General features: G+C 27.1%; 1 protein-coding gene, 2 long non-coding RNA genes and 1 other non-coding gene across 4 annotated transcripts; 3 read left to right on the top strand and 1 right to left on the bottom strand.

Annotated features, from left to right (window-relative positions):
• Positions 1-1,246: 1,246 nt before the first annotated feature.
• LOC104648043 (uncharacterized) lies at positions 1,247-20,605 on the bottom strand. Its single transcript, XR_011221513.1, has 4 exons — positions 20,428-20,605; positions 19,995-20,094; positions 1,971-2,030; positions 1,247-1,658 (listed from the first exon to the last, which is right to left on the bottom strand). It is a non-coding gene; the product is annotated as an uncharacterized lncRNA (long non-coding RNA).
• LOC138349001 (uncharacterized) lies at positions 12,811-16,963 on the top strand. The gene is made up of 2 exons (XR_011221512.1): positions 12,811-13,420; positions 16,580-16,963. It is a non-coding gene; the product is annotated as an uncharacterized lncRNA (long non-coding RNA).
• Positions 13,064-13,163, top strand: MIR156a (microRNA MIR156a). The gene has a single exon (NR_107999.1). It is a non-coding gene; the product is annotated as a microRNA MIR156a (primary transcript).
• Positions 20,606-23,637: 3,032 nt separating the features above from the next.
• Positions 23,638-24,912, top strand: GST-T4 (putative glutathione S-transferase T4). The gene is made up of 2 exons (NM_001247162.2): positions 23,638-23,994; positions 24,387-24,912. Exons 1-2 carry the CDS (start codon positions 23,686-23,688, stop codon positions 24,756-24,758), a joined length of 681 nt encoding a protein of 226 aa, NP_001234091.1. The 5' UTR covers positions 23,638-23,685; the 3' UTR covers positions 24,759-24,912.
• The last annotated feature ends 40 nt before the right edge of the window (positions 24,913-24,952 follow it).

Raw genomic sequence — 24,952 nt, 5'->3', positions numbered from 1 at the left:
TGATTGGAATTAAAAATAATTGATTTTTTTAAAAATAGAAACATGTTAGGTAATGATATGTTATATTAACAAATATTTGATGAAGTCATAGTGACATGGAATTAGTAGCATAATTTTAAGTAAATCTACAGGACTAAAGAAGATTTTTTATTTTATTTTATTTAAAAAAAAACATTTTTCAGTACTATAATCGCTTTAAGAAAGAAGCTTGGAATACAATACATTTGAAGACTTTATCCAACTCAGTTAGATATATGTGAATGTTGTTCATCTTGGGGAATTACTTGAGAATAGAACTTTGAATATTTTTATATACAACAAAGTTTAAGAACATTTTCACAATTAGAAAACTAAAACTAGTAGCGTAATTAGAATCAGAAACAGATTTAAAAAGAATATACGCAATATTTTTCTTAAAGAAGAATTGTTGTTAATATGTGTCTAAAGAATCTTACTGATTCCAACAAACTTTGCAGAAACACGAAGTTACCAAGTTTGATGAACAAGTGAAGAACAAAAGAATAGAAGAACTGAAATTAATTCACAAATCTAAAATTTGTAAACACGTATCAGAATCTAGAAATTTTTAATAGGAAAAAGATCAAGTCCACTGAACTCACAGTGTCCCCTTAAGGAAATTATTCCCCTCTAGTATCCAATGTTTGATTTGGAATATGACCTCCCAGGGTAAAATGATCTCAATCACCAGAGTTTAGATACCAAAAACTCCAGTGTCAGCGAATCACTCAACGACAGTAAAGTACACTTAGAATACTAGATTTAGTAGTTGAAGAAGAAGTCCATGAATTCTATATTAAAATGAGAGGAAATTCCTCAATTTAATAAAAACAAAGGGTAGTGCGAAAATGTTCTTATTGTGCCTTACCGGAAAGGTCACAAACCTTTGGAAAAGTCACAATCTTTCAGAAAGGTCGTCAGCTTTCATAAAAGTCACAACTTTTCATAAATGTCACAATTTTTCATAAAAGTCACAACTTTTCATAAAAGCCGCAACATTTCATAAAAGTCATAATTCTTCATAAAAGTCGCAACTCTTCATTTTCCATTCACACCCTTTTAAAATCCAACAGTGAATATAAAAAATTATGATTTATAGTATTTTCATCCCGTATTATATATGTGTATACCAATTATACATGATATTTAATTATAGATATACATTTGGATATGTATACTACGAAGGACTAAACAAACTTTTAGATATACATATTTTGAAGAATCGTCGTCAATGAAATCATCTTAAGTTATGTATACAAATGATAAGAATATATATAGAGTAGCATATCCATAGAGTAATCCAATTCTAGATACACATACATGTTACAAAAATATAAATGACATTCTATTTCCTCCTGTTTACCCCAACAATTTATATTTAAACTAAAAGAGTCTTATGTATATCACCCAATGTATGTATATAACGTATGTATAAGTATAGGAGTCCGGAGCCTAAAGGGTACAAAATATTAACAAAAATTTCAAAACGGTATATAAAATTTTATATTAACTAAAACGGCAAAATCGCTGCAACAACAGCGATTTACTCCACCGAAAAAAGTAAAACCGCTACCTCTTCTAATACATCGTGTACATCTCAATACAACGCATAAAGTAATGTATCTGACCGATACATGTTTCTGAAAATAGGATAGAATAAGAATTGTGAGATATGTTTTCCAAATAGAAATTTTACGTACATGTCAATCTCCCTATATATATGGGCTTAGAAACTGGGCTCGTCAAAGAATTGTGAGGTATGTTTTCTAATTTCGACATGACAAAAAACTACCTCTACGTACGCCAAACTAATATAATTTTGCCAATTAGTATACCACAATATAAGGAAGGTTAGTGAGTGGTCGATCCAAAATAATTACGTTATATCTAAAAAATATATATAATTATGTATAAAAATGTATATTTTATATATTAATATAAAAAAATTATACCTTTATTATCCGTCATTTTGATTAGAGGTTGTTTGTGTAACTAATATACTTGCGCGGTGCCTATTATTTATGAATAAAAAAATGAGTTACTTTCAGATATAGCAAACATGAAAATCATATTTGTATGTTATAACTATACCTTGCATAGAAACATAAATATGCATATTTCGCTATACATGTATAAACAAAAAAACAGTTGTATAATTCGCTATACATATACAAATACAACTATATATATACCAAAAAAGCAGTTGTATGCAAAAGATCAATTATGTAATTTATGTATGTATAAAACGAGAAAGAGAGAAAGACAAAAGAAAATTGGGTAGGGGAATATTTGTATTGTATAATTATAAGTGTATAGGACAAAGATAAATATATATATTTGCATGTGTATATACAATTTTAGTTGAAGAATGACAAAAGTCCCACATCGGTGGTTAATGAGTAAGGCTTGGCAATCCTTCTCCCTTTGAGCTAGCTTTTGGGGTGTGAGTTAGACCTAAAACCTAATTTCACATGGTATCAGAGTAGGGCCCATCTCACCCGATGTTGGGGCCCCCAAAATCAAATTGTCCACGCACCAGATGCTAAGCACTGGCGTGAGGTGGGGTATTAAAGAATGACAAAAGTCTCACATCGGTGGTTAATGAGATGGGTGGACTTCTTATAAGGCTTGGGCAATCCTCATCCATTTGAGTTAGCTTTTGGAGTGTGAGTTAGTCCTAAGACCTAATTTCACAATTTTCTCTTGCTTTATACACACAACTTATACATTTTATTTCTGTTTGTATAAGTGAGAGAGGCGTGGTGGCGAACGAGATTTGGAAATGTGGCGAGCGAGATCTAGGAGAGGGGAACAAAAATATATGTATATATACAATTTTCTCTCACTTTATACAAACGCAAACACATTTTATAAATTTCTGTTTGTATAAAAGCGAGAGAAGCGAGCAATAGAGGGAGAGTGCAAGCGATAGTTTGAGGAAAAGAGAGACGACTGACAAACAGTTTGCTACATGCACAATTAAATCAAAGTATAGTGATAGTACTTAATTTGAATTATTAGTTTGTCACTATATATAATTTTTCCTAAAAAAATGGATTCAACCCTATTTGGAGTCGGTATCCCTTCTATAACTAGCAACTCGGATCACTTACGGAAAAAATTATATCATTTTTCTAATTTCACAACTTTTAAATTTTAAAATTTCATATAACGTATAATATAATATATTATTTAATTTAAGACCACAAAATTCTAACTCGTCAGGAACCAATAAAAAGATCAACTGAGAGAATCTGAACAATACTACCATTGGAGAGAAATTGGAAAGAGAAAAGTAGAATAATACCAACAAAGTGACATAAATTGCATTTGCAGGGATTTGGTTAAATATTTTTTTTTAAAAAAAAAGAAATTATATTTATTTATATTTTGAAAAAAATAATATTCATATTTTATCGTATTAAGTAAAAAGTGAGTTGTATAAATTTTTATTTAAATTTCGAATTTAAATTTTTATAATAAAATATTTTGAAAAAAGTGAAAACTAAGATTTATTGCCAAACAGATCCTTAATGTTTAGCCTAAAAAAGGCAAAAATGGCATCAAACAGAGAAAATATCTCGTCCAAAAAAGGCAGTCTGTTTGGACAGTACTGTGGGGACAACCACTCTAATTGCTGCACTGCCAAATGAACAGCAATTGTTGGACCATCTCTCGAGACGCCCAAAGAATTACCACAACTACTTTTTATATTTTTTAAAATATTTTTTATTTTGTTATTTTATTTATAAGATAATATTATTACATAATTTATTTTTAAAAATATAAACTTCAAAGGTCTTCTCTTTTTGTTTTTTCTTTTCTTACAAAAATATTATGTTCTCATGTGTTTGATATATATATTGTAGTGTTCCATATTAAATATTTTTTTTATATTAAACTTAAATTCGAGACTGCTTATTGGTTGGGTATAAAATGTTAAAAAAGATGGCAATTTTGAGAAAAATATTATCTAAACTAGATGATAACTTAAATATTTTTTTTTTGTAATTATATATATACACACTATTTCTATACAAAAAATTAATAACTATTTTTGTAGTAGACTACACACAAGTCAACAAAGTAAACATGTAACAAAGAGAGATTATAACTTAATTATAAATCAAATAAAATAGTTAAAAGAGTTTAGTTAGTATTTTTTTTTTTTGAAAAACCTGTAAAAGAAAAATACGAAAAATATTATGAAAAAAAAAAAGAGTAACAACATTTGAGTTGTGAAACAAAGAAATGTTACATAAAGTGGAAACATTCAATGGTTTGCTAGTGGCAGAGGCGGAGCCAGAATCTTCAATAGGGGTTTATAATTTGTAGAAATAGATAGTCGAAGAAGGTTCGACATCTACTTTATATACATATAAATTTATTTTAATCATATATAAATAATATAATTTTTTATCAAAAATGATTCGAATAAACTCCCTTAATGCAATATAGCTCCGCCCCTGATCACTTAGTGGGAACAAAGGGAAAAATGGTTTGACATGATCTAACAGTAGATATTGATTACTTCTTCTATTTATAATTTAGAATAATAAAGAGAGACCACTGAAAATGCATACAAATTTTCAACAACCACTTTTATAAAAGATGATATAAAACAGCCGTATAAACATATAATAAAAGCACATTCCAAGTTCTAACAGTAATTGCGGCTTTTTTCTCGTCCCCTTAAATTTTTTTTTTCTAAATCATAATTTAATTGAATCAAATTCTCTTCCAAATACTCTAATATCTTCTGCGGAGCTGGCTAGAGGGTGAAACGAGTTAATTTTAATTTATTTTGTTGAAAAATTACATATAATAAATATATAAAAATTAAAATCTGCTATAAATATTTACAATAAATATTAGATTGTTCATCGAGACTAAAAAATATATCAAGTAAGAATTGATCCCTTTGTCTTTTAGGTTAAGAATTCAACTTTTAACCAAGTGTAGAATTTAGCTTTCTTATAAGAGAAAGCATACAAATATATCTTTGAACTGCCGTAAATGATATGTAGAGTTTATTATATTTTTGGGACATTGATACTCTATCGTCAAAAACTAGAATATATATATCGTTCACTCTAATGGAAGACTAAATATAGGAACGCGTGGCACAATCTTATCCGTCAATCAAATATTAAAATTTTTTATATGGTGAATAAGATTATGACACGTATATATTCCGTTTATATAATAGGTATATATATGCTCTAGTTTTTTTTATTGTAGAGGCACCAACGTCACGAAAGTATGACAAAGGGTATTTACATACTATAGTTCAGAGTTATATTTATCTTTTTTTCCTTCATATAATATGGATGCCAGAAGATAATATTATATCAATTCAGAATATATATATATATATATATATATATATATATATATATATATATATATATATATATATATATATATATATATATATATATATATATATGCCCGATAATTTAGGCTACAAACTTTATCAAGGTAAAAACTATTAAAGAGCTATAATTTTTTCAAGATATATATTGAGGTAAATCGTTTTTAATAAAAAAAATTCTATTACGAAATGAGTCGAAACTAAAGACATCACTTAATTTAAAACGGAAAGTATGATATCCTTGAATCTTTTCATTGGGACCATGAAATGTTATCTCCTAATATATAGCCACTAAGCAATCGACAACTATATCAACTATCGATCGACAAATAGATCAATTTAGATTTTCGTCCACAATAAATTTTCTTTATCAATGTATGTACAGAATCAATAAAAAAGTCCATACATTTATAGAATAATATACATTGTTCACTACCATATTTTATCATATGTTAAATATATATATCTGTATTCCCTTTTTTGATATCTTCTAGATGTTGGCACAAAAAGTTTCTCACCCTTGTTGTAGTTAAGATTGTTCTATGTACCACTTTGCAACAAAGTTAATATATAAAGTCCCATCAAAGCTAAAAACTTGACAAAATTGGAAATACTTATGCATCAGTATCAATTCTTATGGCCCACACTATAGGTAAAGATGATTGAATTAAGCTGTAGGGTTTTGACACGTTAATTTAGAATATAGTTTTTTTTTTTTGAAGAGTATATGATATATCGTTCATATTTATTAAGTATTATATATTATCAACGGTCCACAGCCCTATTTACATGTCCCTATATTGATCACTACTTTTAATGCAAATGGGCTTCAATTGGATAGATAAGACATGTGTGTCGATGATTGCTTTGACATTTCTGGCTTAGCTTCTCCACGTTTCTTGGCAACTTGCACTTTGCTTTCTATGGTTATTGTTCACTTTTGAAACGACGAAAATTTGAAATCTTTATATGGTTATGGTATATTTTTTATCTCGTTATGAATTGATTTTCGAAGATTAATTAGGTCAATATAATATTATAGTTAGACTCATCACTACAACGTATTATTTATTAATGTGAGGCCTTATTAAAATTGACTCAAATATATTAATGATTTAAAGTCAAATTAAAATTAAGAAATTTACTATAATAATCAATCTGTTTAATATATATCTTGAGACATATGTTCTAGATTTTATCAAACATCTATTAACTTTTTAACTCTTCATGTATGAAAAATTATATTTCTACAAAATTATAATATTATTTTTTTTAAAAAATATTTATTATCTACCATTGCTTTTTTAAAAAATAAGTCTCCTTCAATTTTGGAGGCTTAAGACAGTAGCTTTACTTTTTTGGTTGTTGAGCTGTCCCTGGGCCTCGTATTAAATTGTCCATACTTCAAATATTAAGCCTCAAAAGTAAGGCGATGTGTCGAATTCCACATAAGTAAATAATAGATGATTTTCAACGATCCTCACCTTATAAAACTAAATTTTTGAGTTAAATTGATCTCTAAGTTTTTGACTATTAATGTGGAAAGTGAGGGTTAAACATTAATATAGAGTTTCCTTTCTCTAGTACTTCAACAACACCATAATTAAACATACAATAGTACGTGGGACATCTAGTTCGTGAGTGATTTGAGCAATAATTTTTGTACAATTTTTTTGATGCTGTTAATAGATACACAATCATTGTTCTTGTTACTGAATATGGTAAGTTTGAAGGATGTGGAAAGGGTCATTTCTAGTGGTTCCTCTATTTGGGAAATGGGACATCAAATGTCATATCAAAATTTGAAGCATTGAAACGGGCGGGTTGGTTTTAAATTGGGGATATTAAAATGGATTGAAATAAAAGTCGGGTTGTGTTTTGACCCGCTCAAGTTTATTTTGAGCTTAAATGGGTTAAAACGGGCTGGATCTTGACTCGTCCAATTTGACCCGATTAATCTCAATAATTTAACATATTAATGTTTAACTTTTATAATCACAATTTAAATTTCAGCTCAAGTTTTTTTTTTTTAAATAATAATAAATGAATAGATAAACCCTAAAAGATGCTAAAATAGATATTAATTCATTATAAAAAGATCATAGAAGTAATTAAAACACAAATCTTAATAGTACGTCCTCTAATTTGATTAGGGACCAATAATATTTTTTTGAATTTTACTTTAGGCTCTCTTAGAGTAAAGAATTTGTATAGTAGTGTTGTCCCTAGTTGATTTGCCTCTTGGTAGACATTACTTAGCCTATATTTATTCGGTAAAAATATCGAATAACTTTATTCATCAAAACATATAATATACTCAATATCTTAGAGCTTGGACGCCAAGTATGTGGAAAAGATATATAGGTGCAACAAGTTGATAAAAGAAAAATAGGACATTAATCAGTGTAACGCATGCATTGCCAAAAGATAGAAAGGTATGTCAGAATAATTATTGAAGAGTTGAAGTCTTAATATCATGTAGGTCTCTATACCATAGAATGCACATGCTTTCTTGCAGGCTACCACCCACACCCAACTTGTTACACACAATATTACTATAATACCAAACAAATGCACCTTATCTTCTATCTTTCTAAAAAACAATTCTCATCTTAAATCATACTATAACCATATATCTAGTGTAATTTCTTAACTATTAGTATTTTGTGTGATATTAAATTCATATAGATAATGTATAAATTTTGTATACTATTGTCTTTTTCTAAATTTATTTGTTGTGTTTTGATTTTATTCACTATCTTCTTTTATTTTAAACTAAAGATAAAGATATGTATTATGTATCATGCATATACTAACTGTTTTTTATCTTATGATCTTAAACCAAAGGCGACTCAATAACATTGGGGCCTAAAGTGAAACTTAAAAGATGCCTTAATATCTTGTTTTTTCGTTATTTATGTTTTTATTTAAAATATACTTTTTTCAGCTAATTTAAATGAAAAGTCATTAAGTACTGGCTTATAATCAATCTGTTTTAATAGTCCTTTTTCAAATGATAATATAGCTAATTCATTGAATTTTTCTTGAGACATTCTTGAGTATTTTCATTAGAATATTATCTTCTACTTTTGTTATTTCTCTTAACACTTTTAATTCAAAAAACAAATCTAAACCATCAATATCATAATAACTATTATGGGCTAAAGAAAGTTCAAGATTAAGACAATATTTTTAAAAAAAATTCATCATCTAGTAACCCCAATAAATTAAGAAATAAAAAATATTCTTATATGCTTCAAATCTATTTTGAAGTGAAAAATACTTTGATCCATTAAACATATATAAAGTAATCAACTCTAATGATTCTTCAGGAGACTTAGTAATTTTCTTATTCATATTTTCATCAAATTGTATGTTACGAAAATCAGGTTTATATTCATCACATATACGTTTTTCTTAGTAGAAATCATGGCATTCATAGTACACATAAATTTTTCATAAAAATTAACATATATACTTTATTCTTTTTTTAAAATGAGGGCCCCAAAAAATATGAGGCCCCAAGTGATGGCTTTACTTGACCTAGGGGTTAAGACGACCTTGTCTTAAACATACGTAGCATATGAAAATTAAAAAAAATTAAAAAATAGTAAGACAAACAAATTAAAAAAGAGGAAATGTTATTTCCTTAAATATAATCTACTTTACTTGTGTTAGAGTGATTGAAACCCCACGTCAATTGGAAAATAGATTATCGACTCCTTTATAAACTAGATTTTGAGGTTCAGTTATGTCCGAACTAGATATCTTTACAAGTTGAAAAAAGGCATGCATGTTTGGTGAAAAATTAATGTCTCAAAGGTGTGAGAAATCTTAAAAGATATGGAAAATTGTAAGGGGGCACGAGTTCATGTATAATCAAGAAAAGGATATTTTGTTTTAGAAGGGAAAAAAAAGGGAAGTTGTGGGCGGTGAATTGTTCAACTTGAAGTGTACTTTACCAATTAAAATCAAAATTCAGAAGATACTGATAACAACCAAGATCTTGAATGATTGGAAAATATGATACTATGTCAGTCACTATTTTACTTTTACTCTAATTATTTTATTACTGCGCCGCACTTTATTATTATTATTTTTTTACCTCCCTTTGTAGGAATTCTCAAAGGAAAAATATTGTTAATATGAAATTAGAGTTGATTTTGGCTATGTATGTAGTCAATTATTCAACCTGTCTTTCTCTTTCTTTCTTTTTTTCTCAATCGGTATTCGAAATTTATATTAGAGATCCGATTAAATTTGAATCGCGCATTGTAGGTCCATCTAAGGTGGCGCTCCCAATAAAGTTTTGTCCATATCTAGAGCTCGAATCTGAGACCTCTGATTAAGGGTGAAACACTCCCACCAATGCATCACAACATAACCCATGTTGGTAACCTATTTTTCATTATCAAATACTTAATGGATAGTCGAATGACTTCTCTCTTTTGAGGAACATTTATCTATAGTATTACTGTTCTGTTAGTATTATTCTATTTTTTAAATTTTATTAGTATTATTACTCATCAAATTGCACATAAAAATATTGAATAACAATTAATACATATAGAGCTAGTGATATTTCATAACTAATTGATTGATCAACTATTCGTAGATTACCTAAAAATGAATATTTATTATTAAATCACACCCCAACATAAGAATTCTAACGGAAGCAATACTTGAAATGACAATTTAAAGAAAAAACACCAATACTAAGATCAGCTAGAACTTTTCCTTTGGCGATCTTTATAATTTTATTGTAAATATTTTTCTTTTATGATATCTAATTTACTCTTTTCTTAAATAGAGGGTCCTTCGATTACTCTCTCCACTTCGTAAATATAGAAATGTAAAACTCCCTCGGTTTAAAAAAATTAATCTTTTTTTTTTATTGACAACTTTTCACGTGACATGTTTAAGGTCATAAGATTAAAAAACAATTTTATATATTTGACATAACTCTAATTTAAGATTACGTGATTAAAAATCTTCTTTATTTTCTTAAACTCTGTGCCAAGTCAAACTAAATCATTCTTTGTGAAAAGGGAGGGAGTATATGTATACCCTATTCTTTACAAATTTTAATTATGAGATAACGCTATTGACTATTGTTATTATTGTAGAGTCATAGTAGAAGGCATAAGCTAGGATTTTTAACTTGTAGCTTTAAAATAAGTGCTTATAAGTATTTTTTAACTTTATTCAAATACTTCAAAACTGCTTAAAAGCTATTTTGATTTAAAAGAAATTAAAATAAGTCAATTCAAACGAACACTCATTATTTACTCTATTTTAATCTCATCTATCTCAAATACATTTTAATATGACTTAATTTAATCTAATTCTACCATTTGATATCCCAATATAGGATTTCAAAAGTAGCGCTTGATTGAGTTGCGTCAAGACTTATTCAAAAATTATTTGAGTTAGAAATAGATTGGACAAAATAGGCAAAAAATTGAGATACAATTCAATCTATTCAATTTTACCAAATTTTAAATTCTTTATTTATTTTAATGTTTATTTAATAAAAAAGCATTTTTAAAAATAACTAAAACAAATTTTCTGATGAATTAATCAGAACTCTATACTTAGAAAATGTCGATTAGTTGACTTTCTTAATTTTAAAATTAAGGAAAAATGCACGAGTATCCCTTCAACCTATGTTCGAAATTTTAGAGACACACTTATACTATACTAAGGTCCTATTAATTACCTCCTGAACTTATTTTATAAGTAATTTTCTACTCCTTTTTGTCCTACGTGGCACTAGCTTGAAAAAAAAAATCAAACAACGTTTGACCCATAAGATAGTGCCACGTAGGCCAAAAAGAAGTAGAAAATTATTAATAAAATAAGTTTAGAAAGATAATAGAAACTTTGTATAGCACAAATATGTTTTTAAAATTTTGATTATAAATTACTGAAGTACTTGTGTATTATCCCTAAAATTAAGAATGAAAAACAGGGGAACCTCTTGTTTGCCTATTGTGGTAAAAGAAGGTAAATGAGGTGGAAACAAAATGGCCATTTTCAAGACAAAAATGAAATCAAAGTAGTCACACCAAATTAATATATTCTGTTATGATAAAGTGCTTTAATAAAGAAGGAAAAAATGTGCGTTAATTAATTTTATATATATATATATATATATATATTTTATTTTTTAAAAATATTATTACTATATTTTATATTTGTTTTTCTTATTTTATTTTCAGTGAGATGGTTTATTAAAATTACTGTTAATTTTATAAAGAAAATGAAGAGAATTATAATAAAAACTTAATTCTTATTTTTAATAAAGTCAATGCATGCATGTCTTATATTTGAGTATAAAGTTAAGTTGATTATGATTAATTAACGCACATTTTTTCCTTCTTTATTAAAGCATTTTATCATAACAGAATATATTAATTTGGTGTGACTACTTTGATTTTTTTTATTTATATATATATATATATATATATATATATATATATATATATATATATATATATATATATATATATATCACTTAACATAGGATAAATAAAGGGGGTAAATGAGTGAACTTAGCACAATATAACAAATAAAAAATTATTTGTCACCATAGTAGTAGCATGTACAACAAGAGGCAAAGGTCCATCTATTGCATAAAAAAACCATACAAGAAGGGGAAATGAGTGAACTTAGCACAATATGACAAATAAAAAATTATTGCATAAAGTATAAAAAAAAGTTGACGTTATCATTACGATAAATTAAATTATTAATTTTTTTTAATAAATTTCTAAATTTTAAATATAAAACCTAAATTTCTTAATAATAATCCAAAATTCCTTGTGCAATTAGTTAGAAAATGCTTTTTGAGTTCACATATATAGTCAAACTAATCAATAGGCATGTAAAATGATTCATATAAAGAAAATTAACTTCTAAACTCAAATAAGCAAAGGTAATATGCAATTAGTTTTTTTATTTTTTATTCGATAATTTATTCATTTAAAATTTGACTAATACACATATACTCGAAAAAAATTCACCTTTTCTATTCATGTATGCATGTCATTTGTTTAAATTTAAAATTTTTACTCCCTCCATTTCAAAAAAGATGACATAGTTTAACTTGAAATAGAGTTTTAAAAAATGACTTTTTAATCTTGTGATTCAAAATTAAAGTTTTGTCAGATGTACCAAAATATCCTTTAATATTGTGATCTTAAACATACTACATGAAAATTAAAATTAAAATGTTGTAAAAAAATAAATCATTCATTTTTAAATAGAATGAAAAAAATTTCATTCTTAATTTACTTTATTTTTTTAAATCACGCCCCGGTGCGAATAAGTTTTTCTGTCCATTTACCTAAACACTACTCGTGATAGACTGTTATAACAAAATGGGGATAGTACCCTTTATTTATTTTTTTACCAATTATAACCTTTTGTGAATCTTCACTTCCTTCCTATTTTTTCCTATAAAAAGACCCCTCTCTACTGCTACTACAACTCAATAGGTTAAATTCCCAAATATCTATATTTCTTCTTGCCCCAAATATTTAGCCCTAAAAGTATCCTTTCTTTTCCCCAAGCCCCAAAAAAAATAAAAAAAAATCTCTAATTTAGTTGTTTGTTTTTTGATTTTTAGGTTATATAATTGAAATTGATAGGAAGAAAGAGTGATTATTGTTGACAGAAGATAGAGAGCACTAATGATGATATGCTAATTTCATTCAATTTGGGCAGCAAAAGCATCTCAATTCATTTGTGCTCTCTATGCTTCTGTCATCACCTTCACCTCTTTCGTAAAAATATTTAAATCTGTGCGATACAAAAACAACTTAGGTTGCGCCCTATAGGTTTTCCAACCAAAAATTGTACTAAATTAGTTTTATATCTGTATAATTTTGATCTGTTTGTAATTTTGTTTTTAGATCTGGAAGCGAGATTGTTCGATTACTAACTGTGATTACAGTTATGTGTATATTTTTGCAGCGGGCGATCCAAATCTTCTGGGTTTTGACAAGTACTCAACAAATAAGCCATGTAATTAACCCTCTACTCTTTCTCTTAAATATATTTTTGAATGGTAGTTTAAAGTAATCACAGTTGGTTTAGTTATTTGGATAATGTAATCTCAACATATAGTTTAAACAAAAGTGTCACTCTTTGAGACTACACTTTTATTTAAGCTTGTTTACCTAAGAGATTAACTAGTTACTATGTCTTAACCTTGTTTAGATTAACTAGTAACTATGTCTTAGACAGAGGTAATTTTTTCACAAGGATTGGACTCTAATTGAGCTTTATAAGCTTTAAGTTTATGTTACGTTGTTTAGACTTTTCAAAAATGTTATACAATTATATTGGATTATTTTTGAGATCTAAGACATATCTATAAATATTTTTGAAGAATAACTTTGCTAGATGTATGTTCAGGTTCCAATAATCCTATGGCATATGATAATAGACTTTGTAGGGATAAAAGATCATGTGATGTTTTAGGAATTAATGTATTCACAAGTTACACCAAACAAAAATATGGTGTGACAAACTGGAATACAATTAAATCAAAATGAAAAGGAGTAAATTGGTCCACATGATAATTTTATGGTTATCATCACATGTAAAGCGTAAACAATTTCTTCATCTTTAGAGATAAAAGTGTAAATAAAAAAGCCAAACTTAGGAACAAAGATTAAAAGGCCAGATGACTTGAACATATTTTTGGTTCCTAAAGTTAAAAACAAAGGCCAAAATCTTCAATTTATTTCTATTCTTTCTATTACTAGTTAGAGATACTAGTATATATTTAATGTCAAAAACAAAATAAATAACACTCATATAATTGGTCTACTCAAATTGATTTTCAGGAAGGAAATTGTCAAATGTTTTGTATCTTTTTCTCCCTTAAATCTCTTATACATTTATTGTGATGTATATATGTTAGTTGTGTTTATTTCTCATCATTATAATTGAACACTAGAGATGTGACATTATTATATAAATAGGGAAAAATGTACATTAGTTTTTGTGTGAGAAAGTTTATAATAGTATTTTGTAATTGGAATATCACTAGTATTGTGGAATGTTAGTCTTTGTATGTGTGATTAGTAGTAATAATTTTGAACATTTCCAAGACATGCAGTACACAGTGGCAGAGCCAAAAGTTCTGATGAAAAAACATATATTTCCAAGGAGTCTCATAAGTAACACTTTTAATTAAAAGATAAGATTTTCTCTTGCTTTAGAGGATTTGGAGGTAGGAATAGTAAGGGATTAATGGAGTAATAAGAATACTTGGGTGGATCATTTTAATTGATAAATTAATTTTGACTAATGAATTCATTTATATTGTCATTACAACATAGAAAAATTTTAGAAATGATTTTAAGTTTTTCACCTACAAAACTTTGAACTTTGTTTTCATGTCCATTTTGTTTCGATGTGGAATTTTTTTTTATCTTTTTGAAAGGCATTTCAGCGAGAGAGGACTGAGAACATAATTTTAAATTGCAAATATCCCTTTTCCATATTATTTGTTTAAAAAAATCTCAATCAAATAATGTCCTCAACTTTTACAAAGGAGAAGGTTAAACTTTGTTTCAAAAGAAGTGGTATTTTTTTAGCCTTTTTATTTTAATAGTTGATCTTATTGTTTATAATACATAAGATTGTACATCATTAAAGAATCACTTCTTCAACATAATTAATTAGGGTAGGGGTAAGTAATATATATAAACACAAAATAAGTTTTTTCAAGCTAAAAACATCATTTATTTTAAAACGGAGAGGGTAACCTTCTTTTTTCTTTTCAATAATGAATTCTCATTGTCCAGCAGGTTCAATCTTAAATTGCACTCACACTCACTAATAATTAGTGAGGTTGTTATACTTCTTTCGTTTTTATTTTATTGTCTTTATTTTAGATTTTATGTTCTAAAGAACACTTTAATTTTTTTATATTGGTCAAATATATACTTATAAGGCCAATAACTTGACACACGCCTTATAAATAAAACGTAAATAATATGAATAATAACATTATATTACCCTTTCAATATATTATTTTATGTTTTGAGAAATGTATTAGATGTTAAATTGTATTTAACAGTAACAGTAAAATAGTCACAAAAAAGATAAAATTATCTCTTAGTTTTCTAAACTGACCATATATTTTTGATTGGACATTTATTTTTAGTATAGCGGAATAGTAAAGATGGACACAAGAGTATTTCCTCTGTACTTGTTCACTTTTGAATTGACGAACCTATTGCAAAAAAATGATGGACATGATGAATTAAAATTTAAGATTTTTAAGAAGTTTCATTTTTTAAAAATATTTAATTGAGAGTATAATAAGTAAAAAAAAATTCTTTTTTTTTAGTTATCAACATAGACAAGTAAAAAAGAAAAATTAAATAAGTAATAAGGACGAAAAAATATTTAAAAACATCTATTTATAATAAAAACAACATACATATAAGAATGATGGAAATATCACATTCGATTATTTTAGGGAAGCTAATCATGTTTTTATCTTAAGACCAGATAACTCATTTCTATAGTTTTAAAAATAAAATAATTAATTTTAAAATTAATTATCTCTTAGATAGCAATATAAATGAATTGTACACATAAAAGAAGTCCAAAAGATGTCCGGCTGAATTTCAGGTTATGCAGTTGTGACAGTTCCGGTTTTTTCCTTTTCTAGTCAAACTACTTGGCCGAAAATTTCGGAACAAACTTTTTCCAAAAACAAAAAAAAAACATGTATTTAATAGAGATTGTTTATTTATTTTAGTTACATGTATATGGATAAATTCTTGTATTAACTTTATTATTACTCCCTCCATTATTGTTCGTTATAATTTCTATTTTTAGAATCAAATTATTAATATTAGATGTATTTTTTTAATCATATTAATATGTAAAAAAAATTATGATTTACAGTACTTTTCATATAGTTTTAGAATATCTAGTATTTTTATTTAAAATATCGAATTATAGTGATCCAATTTACCTTTGAAAACTAGTTAAATTGACTTTTGATAAGCATAACATGACTAATAATTTCAGATGGAGGGAGTACTGTTTTTAATCCAAATATTTCAAAGAGAACTTAATATTATTATAATGAAATGTTATTATAAAGATGTTTGTGTGTATATTAAATATATGAAGTATGTATTTATATATAAAAAGGTGTACCACATGTTGAAGCTCGTGATCAATTATTAGCTGAAAATTGTGGGGAAGGTGAAATAAGGAGGCAACCTCCCGCTCCACGCCCTCAAGAGTACCATCCTACGCAACCGTCGATGGGATCAGAAACTCTCAAAAATTTCAGCCCGAAAAATTTGTTAAGTCTTGAACGACGGACGGACTTTATATTGTCCAATCTCTTGGGATTACAAAGTGTATATATTTAATTGTTGAATTCTGTTTCTCAATATCTTGAAATTACAAAATGTTTTATTTATTTTTAAACATAATAAATACACAATTTAAATAAAAAAAATTAAAGTTTGATTAAAAAATAAAATTATTGTTTAAATAAAATAAAATAAATAAATATTATATTTGAAGATGAAGATAATCTGTAGCAATGATGGTAGTAGTGATTGATGCTAATGTCTAGCAATAGTGAATATGAGTATTGTTGTAGAGATATGTGTGATGAATGAGAATCGGTACTTGATAGTGATAGTAGTGGTTGTAATGGTGAAGCTAGCTAATGTTAGTGATTAACTAGTTGGTTGACGGTTGTGCACATTAAAATTATTATGACATAATAGTATACTCCTCTTAATGATATGTGTAAATACATAAATCTTAATATAAACACACGTTGTTAATTTTCTAAAAGTTCAAATTATTCGAATTCAAATCTCATGACAAATAAGTTAGAGAAAGAAAAATAGTGTCACTTTCTTTATAATGAATGAACAAAAAAGAGTTATTCCTGTCCTCACATATTTTTATGCCCATTCCACAATGCATCTTGAATAGTAAAAGGTAGTGGTGAGTGATTTGGACCTAGATATAGTATTCATCACACATTCTAATTTCTATTACCCTAAACAAAACAAACAAACCCCAAAATATGAAGCACCACACATACCCTCAACCCCACCATCTCTCTCTATCTTTTTTCTTTTCATCTCCCTTAATGAAACACATGTTATAAAAATATGTTAGAAATTTTAAATGAAAGATGTATGTTATTTTCTCTCCTCAATAATCTTTGTTTACTATTAATTTTGCATATTTCGTAAGAAATTACAAATAAAAGGGTAATTTTACTATATCGCCCTTTGAATAATATATATACAATATTTTGAAAAAATGTACGAGAAATAACGGTAATTAATGATAAAGATAAAAATTTAAAAAATTAAGTGTAAAATTATTCATTAGTTTTATAAAGTTGATAAATTGTTGGACATTGTAAAATAATATCGATGAACAACTATTATCGAACAGATGAGAGGGATGCATTCAAATGCCCAAATCTTGTGTGGTGGTCTTGAACACGTAAAAATATTGGTACTTCTAATTGATTGACCCATAAGCATTTACTCTTTTTTTTTTTTTTTTTTTTGGTGAAAGCTTGATTCCAACTTTTTTTTAATAGTCTATTATATATATATATATATTGTAAAATTTTAAAAAGTAATATTATAGATATATTGAAGAGTAATATATACTTTATATATTTGGAACTATTATTAGGAATTTTGAAATTTTTGTATTCGAAAAGAAAATTGATTCGAATAACATTTGAAAAAAAATAAAATTAAAAGAAATGGAGTAGATAGAATTGAGTGTCCCTACATGTCTAATCTTATAAGTACAAGAGAAGAATTCCACGTTCATTAGCCAATCAATAGTCGAAAGGTGTAACCTCGTATTATGACTTCTCATCATATCATTAACCTACATTAATCACAAGTACTACTCATAATTAATTCTTCTACATTCTCCATTATCACCTAATTATTTGTGGATAAATAGTGACTGATTCGACAAAAAGATTTTTAAAAAAACGTGTAAAACAAAATTGTTTTTATTAAAATTAAATTATTTTTAATGGTAGAAAAGTAACCATTTCTATAAGAGTAAAAAATGAAATGCGTCAGCTAAATTGCTCTGCTCTAAGGACATCTTCAATCCTGTTCTCTATTTTGCTTCTTAAAGTTGTTTATTTTTTCATATAACTAATTCTAACTCAACTTTTTATTTTAAATCTCATAAAATTTTTTTTCTCTCTTTAATATTATATTATTTATTTGTCTTTCATTCTTATTTTTTTATTTCATAATATAGATCATTCTTTATTTTTTTCTTTATTACAAATAATTACTTTAAATTATATTTTATCCTAACTTTCTAAATAGTAAAAATTGCAATAAATATTATAATATATTAACAAACATTAATATAAAACTGAAATTATTGATGAAATATAATTGCATCATGAATATTATATTATTATAAAATTTATTTTAAACTTTACATAAATATTCGACTTTCAAGATTATTACGTTACTCTCATAAATGTTCTATCAATTTATTGCGGAATTCAAAATGAATATTTTTTGTCCTTATTTTTTATGCGTAGCTAAATTTATTTAAATTAACAATTTCATCTTGTTTCCAATTTTTTTTCATGTAATTTACTTCTTCTATTCTATTTTGAACTATTGCATCAAATATTTTCATGTTTTTCAAAAAGTATAGTTTAATAATTTATCACTAAAACATAAAAATAGATTATTTAAATTATCATATAAATTTTATGCATACAATATAATGAAAAATAATTATAATCTAAATTATATATTTAAAATGAAAATAAAAAATATTAGAGATTTGATTAATAATCTTATATAATATAAATAATATTATAATTACTTTTAATTACCTAGTTAAATTGACTATTTCTTTTAAAAAATAAAATAGAAAAATTATTAATTTGGACGAAAATAGTAACTTGTTAATATTATATTTTAAATATTATATCACATTAGAAAATAATTAAAAATGATAAAAACTCAAACAATAATATAGTAGAAATAATATTATAATAATAAAAAAGTAAAACAGATAGGTAAATAGTAATTTCCCAATCTATAATTAAAGAATAGAGAGTGACTGAAGAACCTATTTACTATTTTACTCACCAAATATAGAGAATGGAGAGTAAAATAGAGATGGGTCGGAGATGATCTAAAGCTCGCGTCGCTATCTTTTTCTCTGTCGAGAAGCTAAAGATTTTTATTGAAAAATATCATAGTATAATTTTAAAAAGATAATATTAGTTTATTTTAACCATTATGAACAAATACCGTCTCTTGTTTTTGTTTCTGTTCAGATTACTAACTATACTAGTAAGTAATTAAAATTATATTCTCTTCAGGCTTGATTTACTTATACCTAATCACTAAAACATTAACACAAGGCTGATTTGATAGGATGTATAATTGTCGGATTAGTTATGCTTGCAGTTTGGTTTGTTATCTCAAATAAAGAATAAGAATATAACCCTAACCACATAAAGAGTTAAATAAATACTCATTTAATATTAAAGAAACAGATAATATATAGAGTTTCTTACCTGAAAAAGAATATTGGTGAAAACATCTGCTGAGAAGTGAGCATTGAACTTCATTTTTTATCTTCCAACAATATTATTTTGAGGTTAGAACATCATGAGTCTGAAAATGGAATAAGGAAAGGGAAGTGAAACACTCATGAATTGAAATGTGGATGTTAGTTCTTCAATTTGTGTGGACAAGAATTAAATTAATACTCTGTCTGTTTATTGTTTTAAACTTTGCACGTCTCTTAAAAAAATACTAATAAAGAAATAATCGTCTGTTTTAAGAATTTATTCAGAATAACAAATGACAAATAAAAATTTATTTATAAAAAAAACTAAACGAGTAAAAATAAAGGGAAAGAAAAAGTAGGTAATAGCTAGTAGCAATGTTCAAGAGACATATATATGGGGATTTGTGTCGAAGCAAAAAAGGAAAAGGAGTTTTTACTGCTTCGACTTGTCAACAGTACAGTTGCAATTTCTGCTATTCCTCAGACCACTTCCCTAATAAGTAGATATGTAAGGCTTCATATATAACCCTCCTCTTCATTTACGTTCAATTTATGTGATTACATTTGACTTGACGTAACATAAATAAATACTGTTTGAATGTTATCTATTTGGATATGTTAGTACATTATTGGAGTAGTAGCTTTTTTAGCAAACAATATCCAATGAGGGCAAACTTTTTGAGTTGAATGAATTTAATTATTTTTATGTATACGAAGAATACAAGATATACGGAGGTGGTCCTAAAAAGCCAATTTTACAAACACTATAATATAATAAGTAGATAGTCAAAAGCAAGTGGGGGCATAAATTTCGACTTTCTATAGTGTTTTGATTATCAAGTGGACAACTAAATGTATCATAATTCAATGCACAAACAAACATCAAAGGGTGTGGGACAATGTTGTGTACGTGTTCGTGCATTCATTAAAAATAAAGGTTTGATTTATATGGTCATTTTATATGTAGAACCATGTATAGATGATACAAGAGTGCAAACTTTTATTAAATCGTTATTTTAGATTTCTGATATGTCACATATATATATATAATATATATTAAGTCGTTTATATTCTACTATTATGTTAATTTATGTGGTCAAAATTTACATAGTTAACGAGACAATAATTAACTATACTAAGCTAATTAACCATAAATTGGAAAGTTACTGTAGCTAAGTAATTCTAGGAAATTAACTGTAGCTAACTAACTATTACATAGTTAACAGAATTAAATAATTTCTAACAATAACCACGTTTTTTTAATATTCAATCAGCTTTCACGTACCTCAATTAATTTCACGAGATACATATCACTTTTTCACTTGCAATATGAACTAGATAACTCCATCTACTTAGACAAGGACAAATAAATAGCACTTAGTGTTTTTATTTTTATTAGAATTTAAACATGAAACTTCACAATTCTCAACTCACTTCATTAACCACTATGTCACACACTCACGTGTGATTATCAAATCGATCACATAAGGGATTAACTACATAGTCACAAGCAAGGAGAGATCCACGAGACGTTCTTCCTCAAGATCAATATGAAGTGTTGATAAAAGTTCATAGAAGATTTTACATATCACAAGGAACAAGTTTCATTCAAATCAAAATAAAGGAGGAGTGACACATATGGACATTGCACATGCCATGTTACTTTAGCAGATGAATTGTTATATCTGATGTAAGTTTGTAAACAGGAATTCGGAGCTTAAAGAGTGAAAAATGTTAATAAAAATTTCAAAACGGTCTATGATTTTTTTTAAAAAAAACCAAAACGACAAAATCTCTCACTAGATAGCGATTTTGTCCATTGAAAAAAGTAAAATCGCTGCTATAACAACGATTTGTTAAATTTTTTTTTTTAAAAAAAATAAATTCAAAAGGAGCGATTTTCAAAAAATATATATTTTTATTATGTCGCTGCTGAGACACCGACTTGAGTTCAATTTTTTTTTAATTATCTTTTGCTTCTTTTTTTTTTTTTAAAATATCAAATCGCAACGGTTTTTAATTAAATTTATTTATTTATTTTTTAAAATCAAATCGCTGCCAAGGCAGCGATTTTAAATCAAAATCTTTTTAGCGATTTGATTTTAAAAAATAAATAAATAAAATTAATTAAAAATCGCTGCCTTGACAACGATTTGATTTTAGTTTTTTTTTAATTTAAACTTTTTTTAAAAAAAGAAGCAAAAAATAATTTAAAAAAATAATTAAACTTAAGTCATCGACATATTATAAAAAGAAAATTTTATTTTGGAAATCGCTCCTTTGGGAGCGATATTGTTTAATTTTTAATTAAAAAATCAAATTTAACAAATCACCTATTGCAACGATTTTACTTTTTCCATTGGACAAAATCGCTACTTCATGAGCGATTTTACCGTTTTGGTTAAAAAAAAAATTCATATACCTTTTAAAAAAATTTGTTAACATTTTTCACCCTTTATGCTCCGAACTCTTGTAATCAGGGCATTCTCCTTTGTTTTGGTAATCAAAAAGATTTTCTTTCAATATCGTACCTGAGACAACCTGCACTAGGCTCACGAAATACTTGTCACCTCCACCTCCGTAAAGAGTGTAAGTTCTAGATGGTCAATGTTTATCATCTTATTATTTTACTTTCTTTGATTTGCTTCCTAGAGAAAAAAAAATAAATTAAAATTAAAATTTGTGTATGCCTTTGAGCAAAGACATTAAAATTATGTTAATTATTGTATTAATAAGCTAGAGTTTTTTTCTTGATTATTTTGTCATTTGAAAACTTAAGTTGATAAATTAGCTTCTTCGTTTTATATTTCTTTTTGCTGAATTAAAGAGCCGTTTTTAAGTGTTCCGTTGATATTATTAGTCTTACCTTATAGTATAAAATAACTAGGCTTTATTGATTTTGGTTTTTATAATAACGTGGTCAAGATTCACTTCATTCATTCTTCTGGAAGATAGCATTGACTAATGAAATAAAAAATATAATAACAGATCCACCTCTGAATCAGAAAAGATCATGGATGCATGATATATAATATTTTTCTGCATTTTCCATGATATTACAATTCTTTATGAACAAATTTTATCTATATTATATCATTTTTTCATTATTTATTTGCTCATAATTTCAAAGTATAACATTGTGAATGGAATTTAGGATTCAGTCTAATAAGTTTGGTGTCCACTTTAATATATACACAAATTGCAAAAAATAATGTATATACGTTGGGTGTGTGCGTAAACTTGGTCGTAACATCCAAAAAATCTCTTAAAATTTATTCAAATGTTTTTTTTTTCCCTTTTTGATTCAACGAAAATATAATTTTTTGGGTGTTCGATTGTTGGAACTTGACTGCAATAGATTTGTTTGAGTAAAATAAATAAATAAATAAACAAAGGTATTTAATCCTTTTAGTAAAACTATTTTAAGGGACATCCAAAAGTCAAACATGATAGATAAATAGATAGGAAAGAGTATGTACACCTAATTATTTTATTAAATACAAGCTGAATGAGTCGTGTTAGTCTTTTCAATTTATGGAAGTAATAAAAAATATTGTATACTATTTTATTTTTTATATTTTTGGTTCCATCATAGCACCTTCCTATAAACACCTATATTAATGCATATAATGACTAGAGAGTAAAGCAAAATATTCAAACAAATTGTATCAGTCACAGATTCTTTTTTTAAAAAAATGGGACAAGTGAAGTTGATAGGGTCATCAGGGAGCTTATTTTGCACTAGAGTAGAATGGGCTTTGAAGCTCAAGGGAGTTGACTATGAATATATACAAGAAGATTTATTGAACAAGAGTGAGTTGCTCATCAAGTCCAACCCTGTTCATAAGAAGATCCCTGTCCTACTACACGACGACAAACCCGTCGTTGAATCTCTGCTTATTCTTGAATATATTGATGAAACATGGAAAGGATACCCTCTGTTGCCTCAGGATCCTCATGAACGAGCTACAGCTCGTTTCTGGGCAAAATTTGTTGATGACAAGGTACTTTTTTCTTTCTTGGTATGATCCAATTCTTCGAATTATAAGGCATACAAAAACTTAGCAGATTCCTAGACTGTTTTTTTGTCTTGAGCACTGGGGGTCTATCAGAAACAGCCTCTCTACCTTACCTACGAGGTAGAGGTAAGGTCTGTGTACGTACACACTACCCTCCACATACTTCACACATTGGGTATGTTGTTGTTGTACAAAAGCTAGCAGATATATGTACTAAGTAACATTCAGATAGCTTATCAGAGAACTGCAATCATATATATGGAACCATTTCAAGAGATCATGATACACAAGTTAATGCATCTGGTTAAAACATCATAGACAAGAATAGCAAATGACTAAATGATAGCTTTTCTGATTGTGTTAATTTTCATGTTCAGTGTGTCATAGGATCATGGGAAGCTATGGCAATGCAAGATGAAGGAGAGGCAAAAACAAAAGCTATAGAGTCAATACAAGAATTGTATGCATTTATCGAGAAGCAGATTGAAGGCAAGAAGTTTTTTGGCGGGGAGCAGATAGGCTACCTGGATCTAGTTATGGGTTGGAAAACTCTTTGGCTCAGTGCCATGGAGGAAGTAGGAAATGTGAAGCTACTTGATCCAGAGAAGTTCCCTTCACTCCATCAATGGGCTGAAAACTTCAAACAGATTCCTATTATAAACGAGTGCATGCCACAACAAGAGACCCTAGTCAACTACTTTCAAGTTGGCCTAAACTACTTGCGTTCCCTAGCAGCAAACAAACCATGAGTCTCCTTTTATAATCATTTTGAGTGTTGTGGTGATGTCATTTTGTGTGCAATTCCTACTGTTATTTGTTTATTGTTATAGCCCTTATTTCTCAGGTATGTAAGGACAATAAGTCTTTATCATGGTGATTTTATATTGAAGTTGCTGTTACGTATATTTCTGTGAGACCTTTATGTAAACAGACAACAGCCCCA

This window comes from Solanum lycopersicum, chromosome 6, assembly GCF_036512215.1.
Source record: "Solanum lycopersicum chromosome 6, SLM_r2.1".
NCBI lineage: Eukaryota > Viridiplantae > Streptophyta > Magnoliopsida > Solanales > Solanaceae > Solanum > Solanum lycopersicum.
Note: the sequence above shows the minus strand (reverse complement) of the source record. Positions and strands in the feature narration are given on the sequence as shown.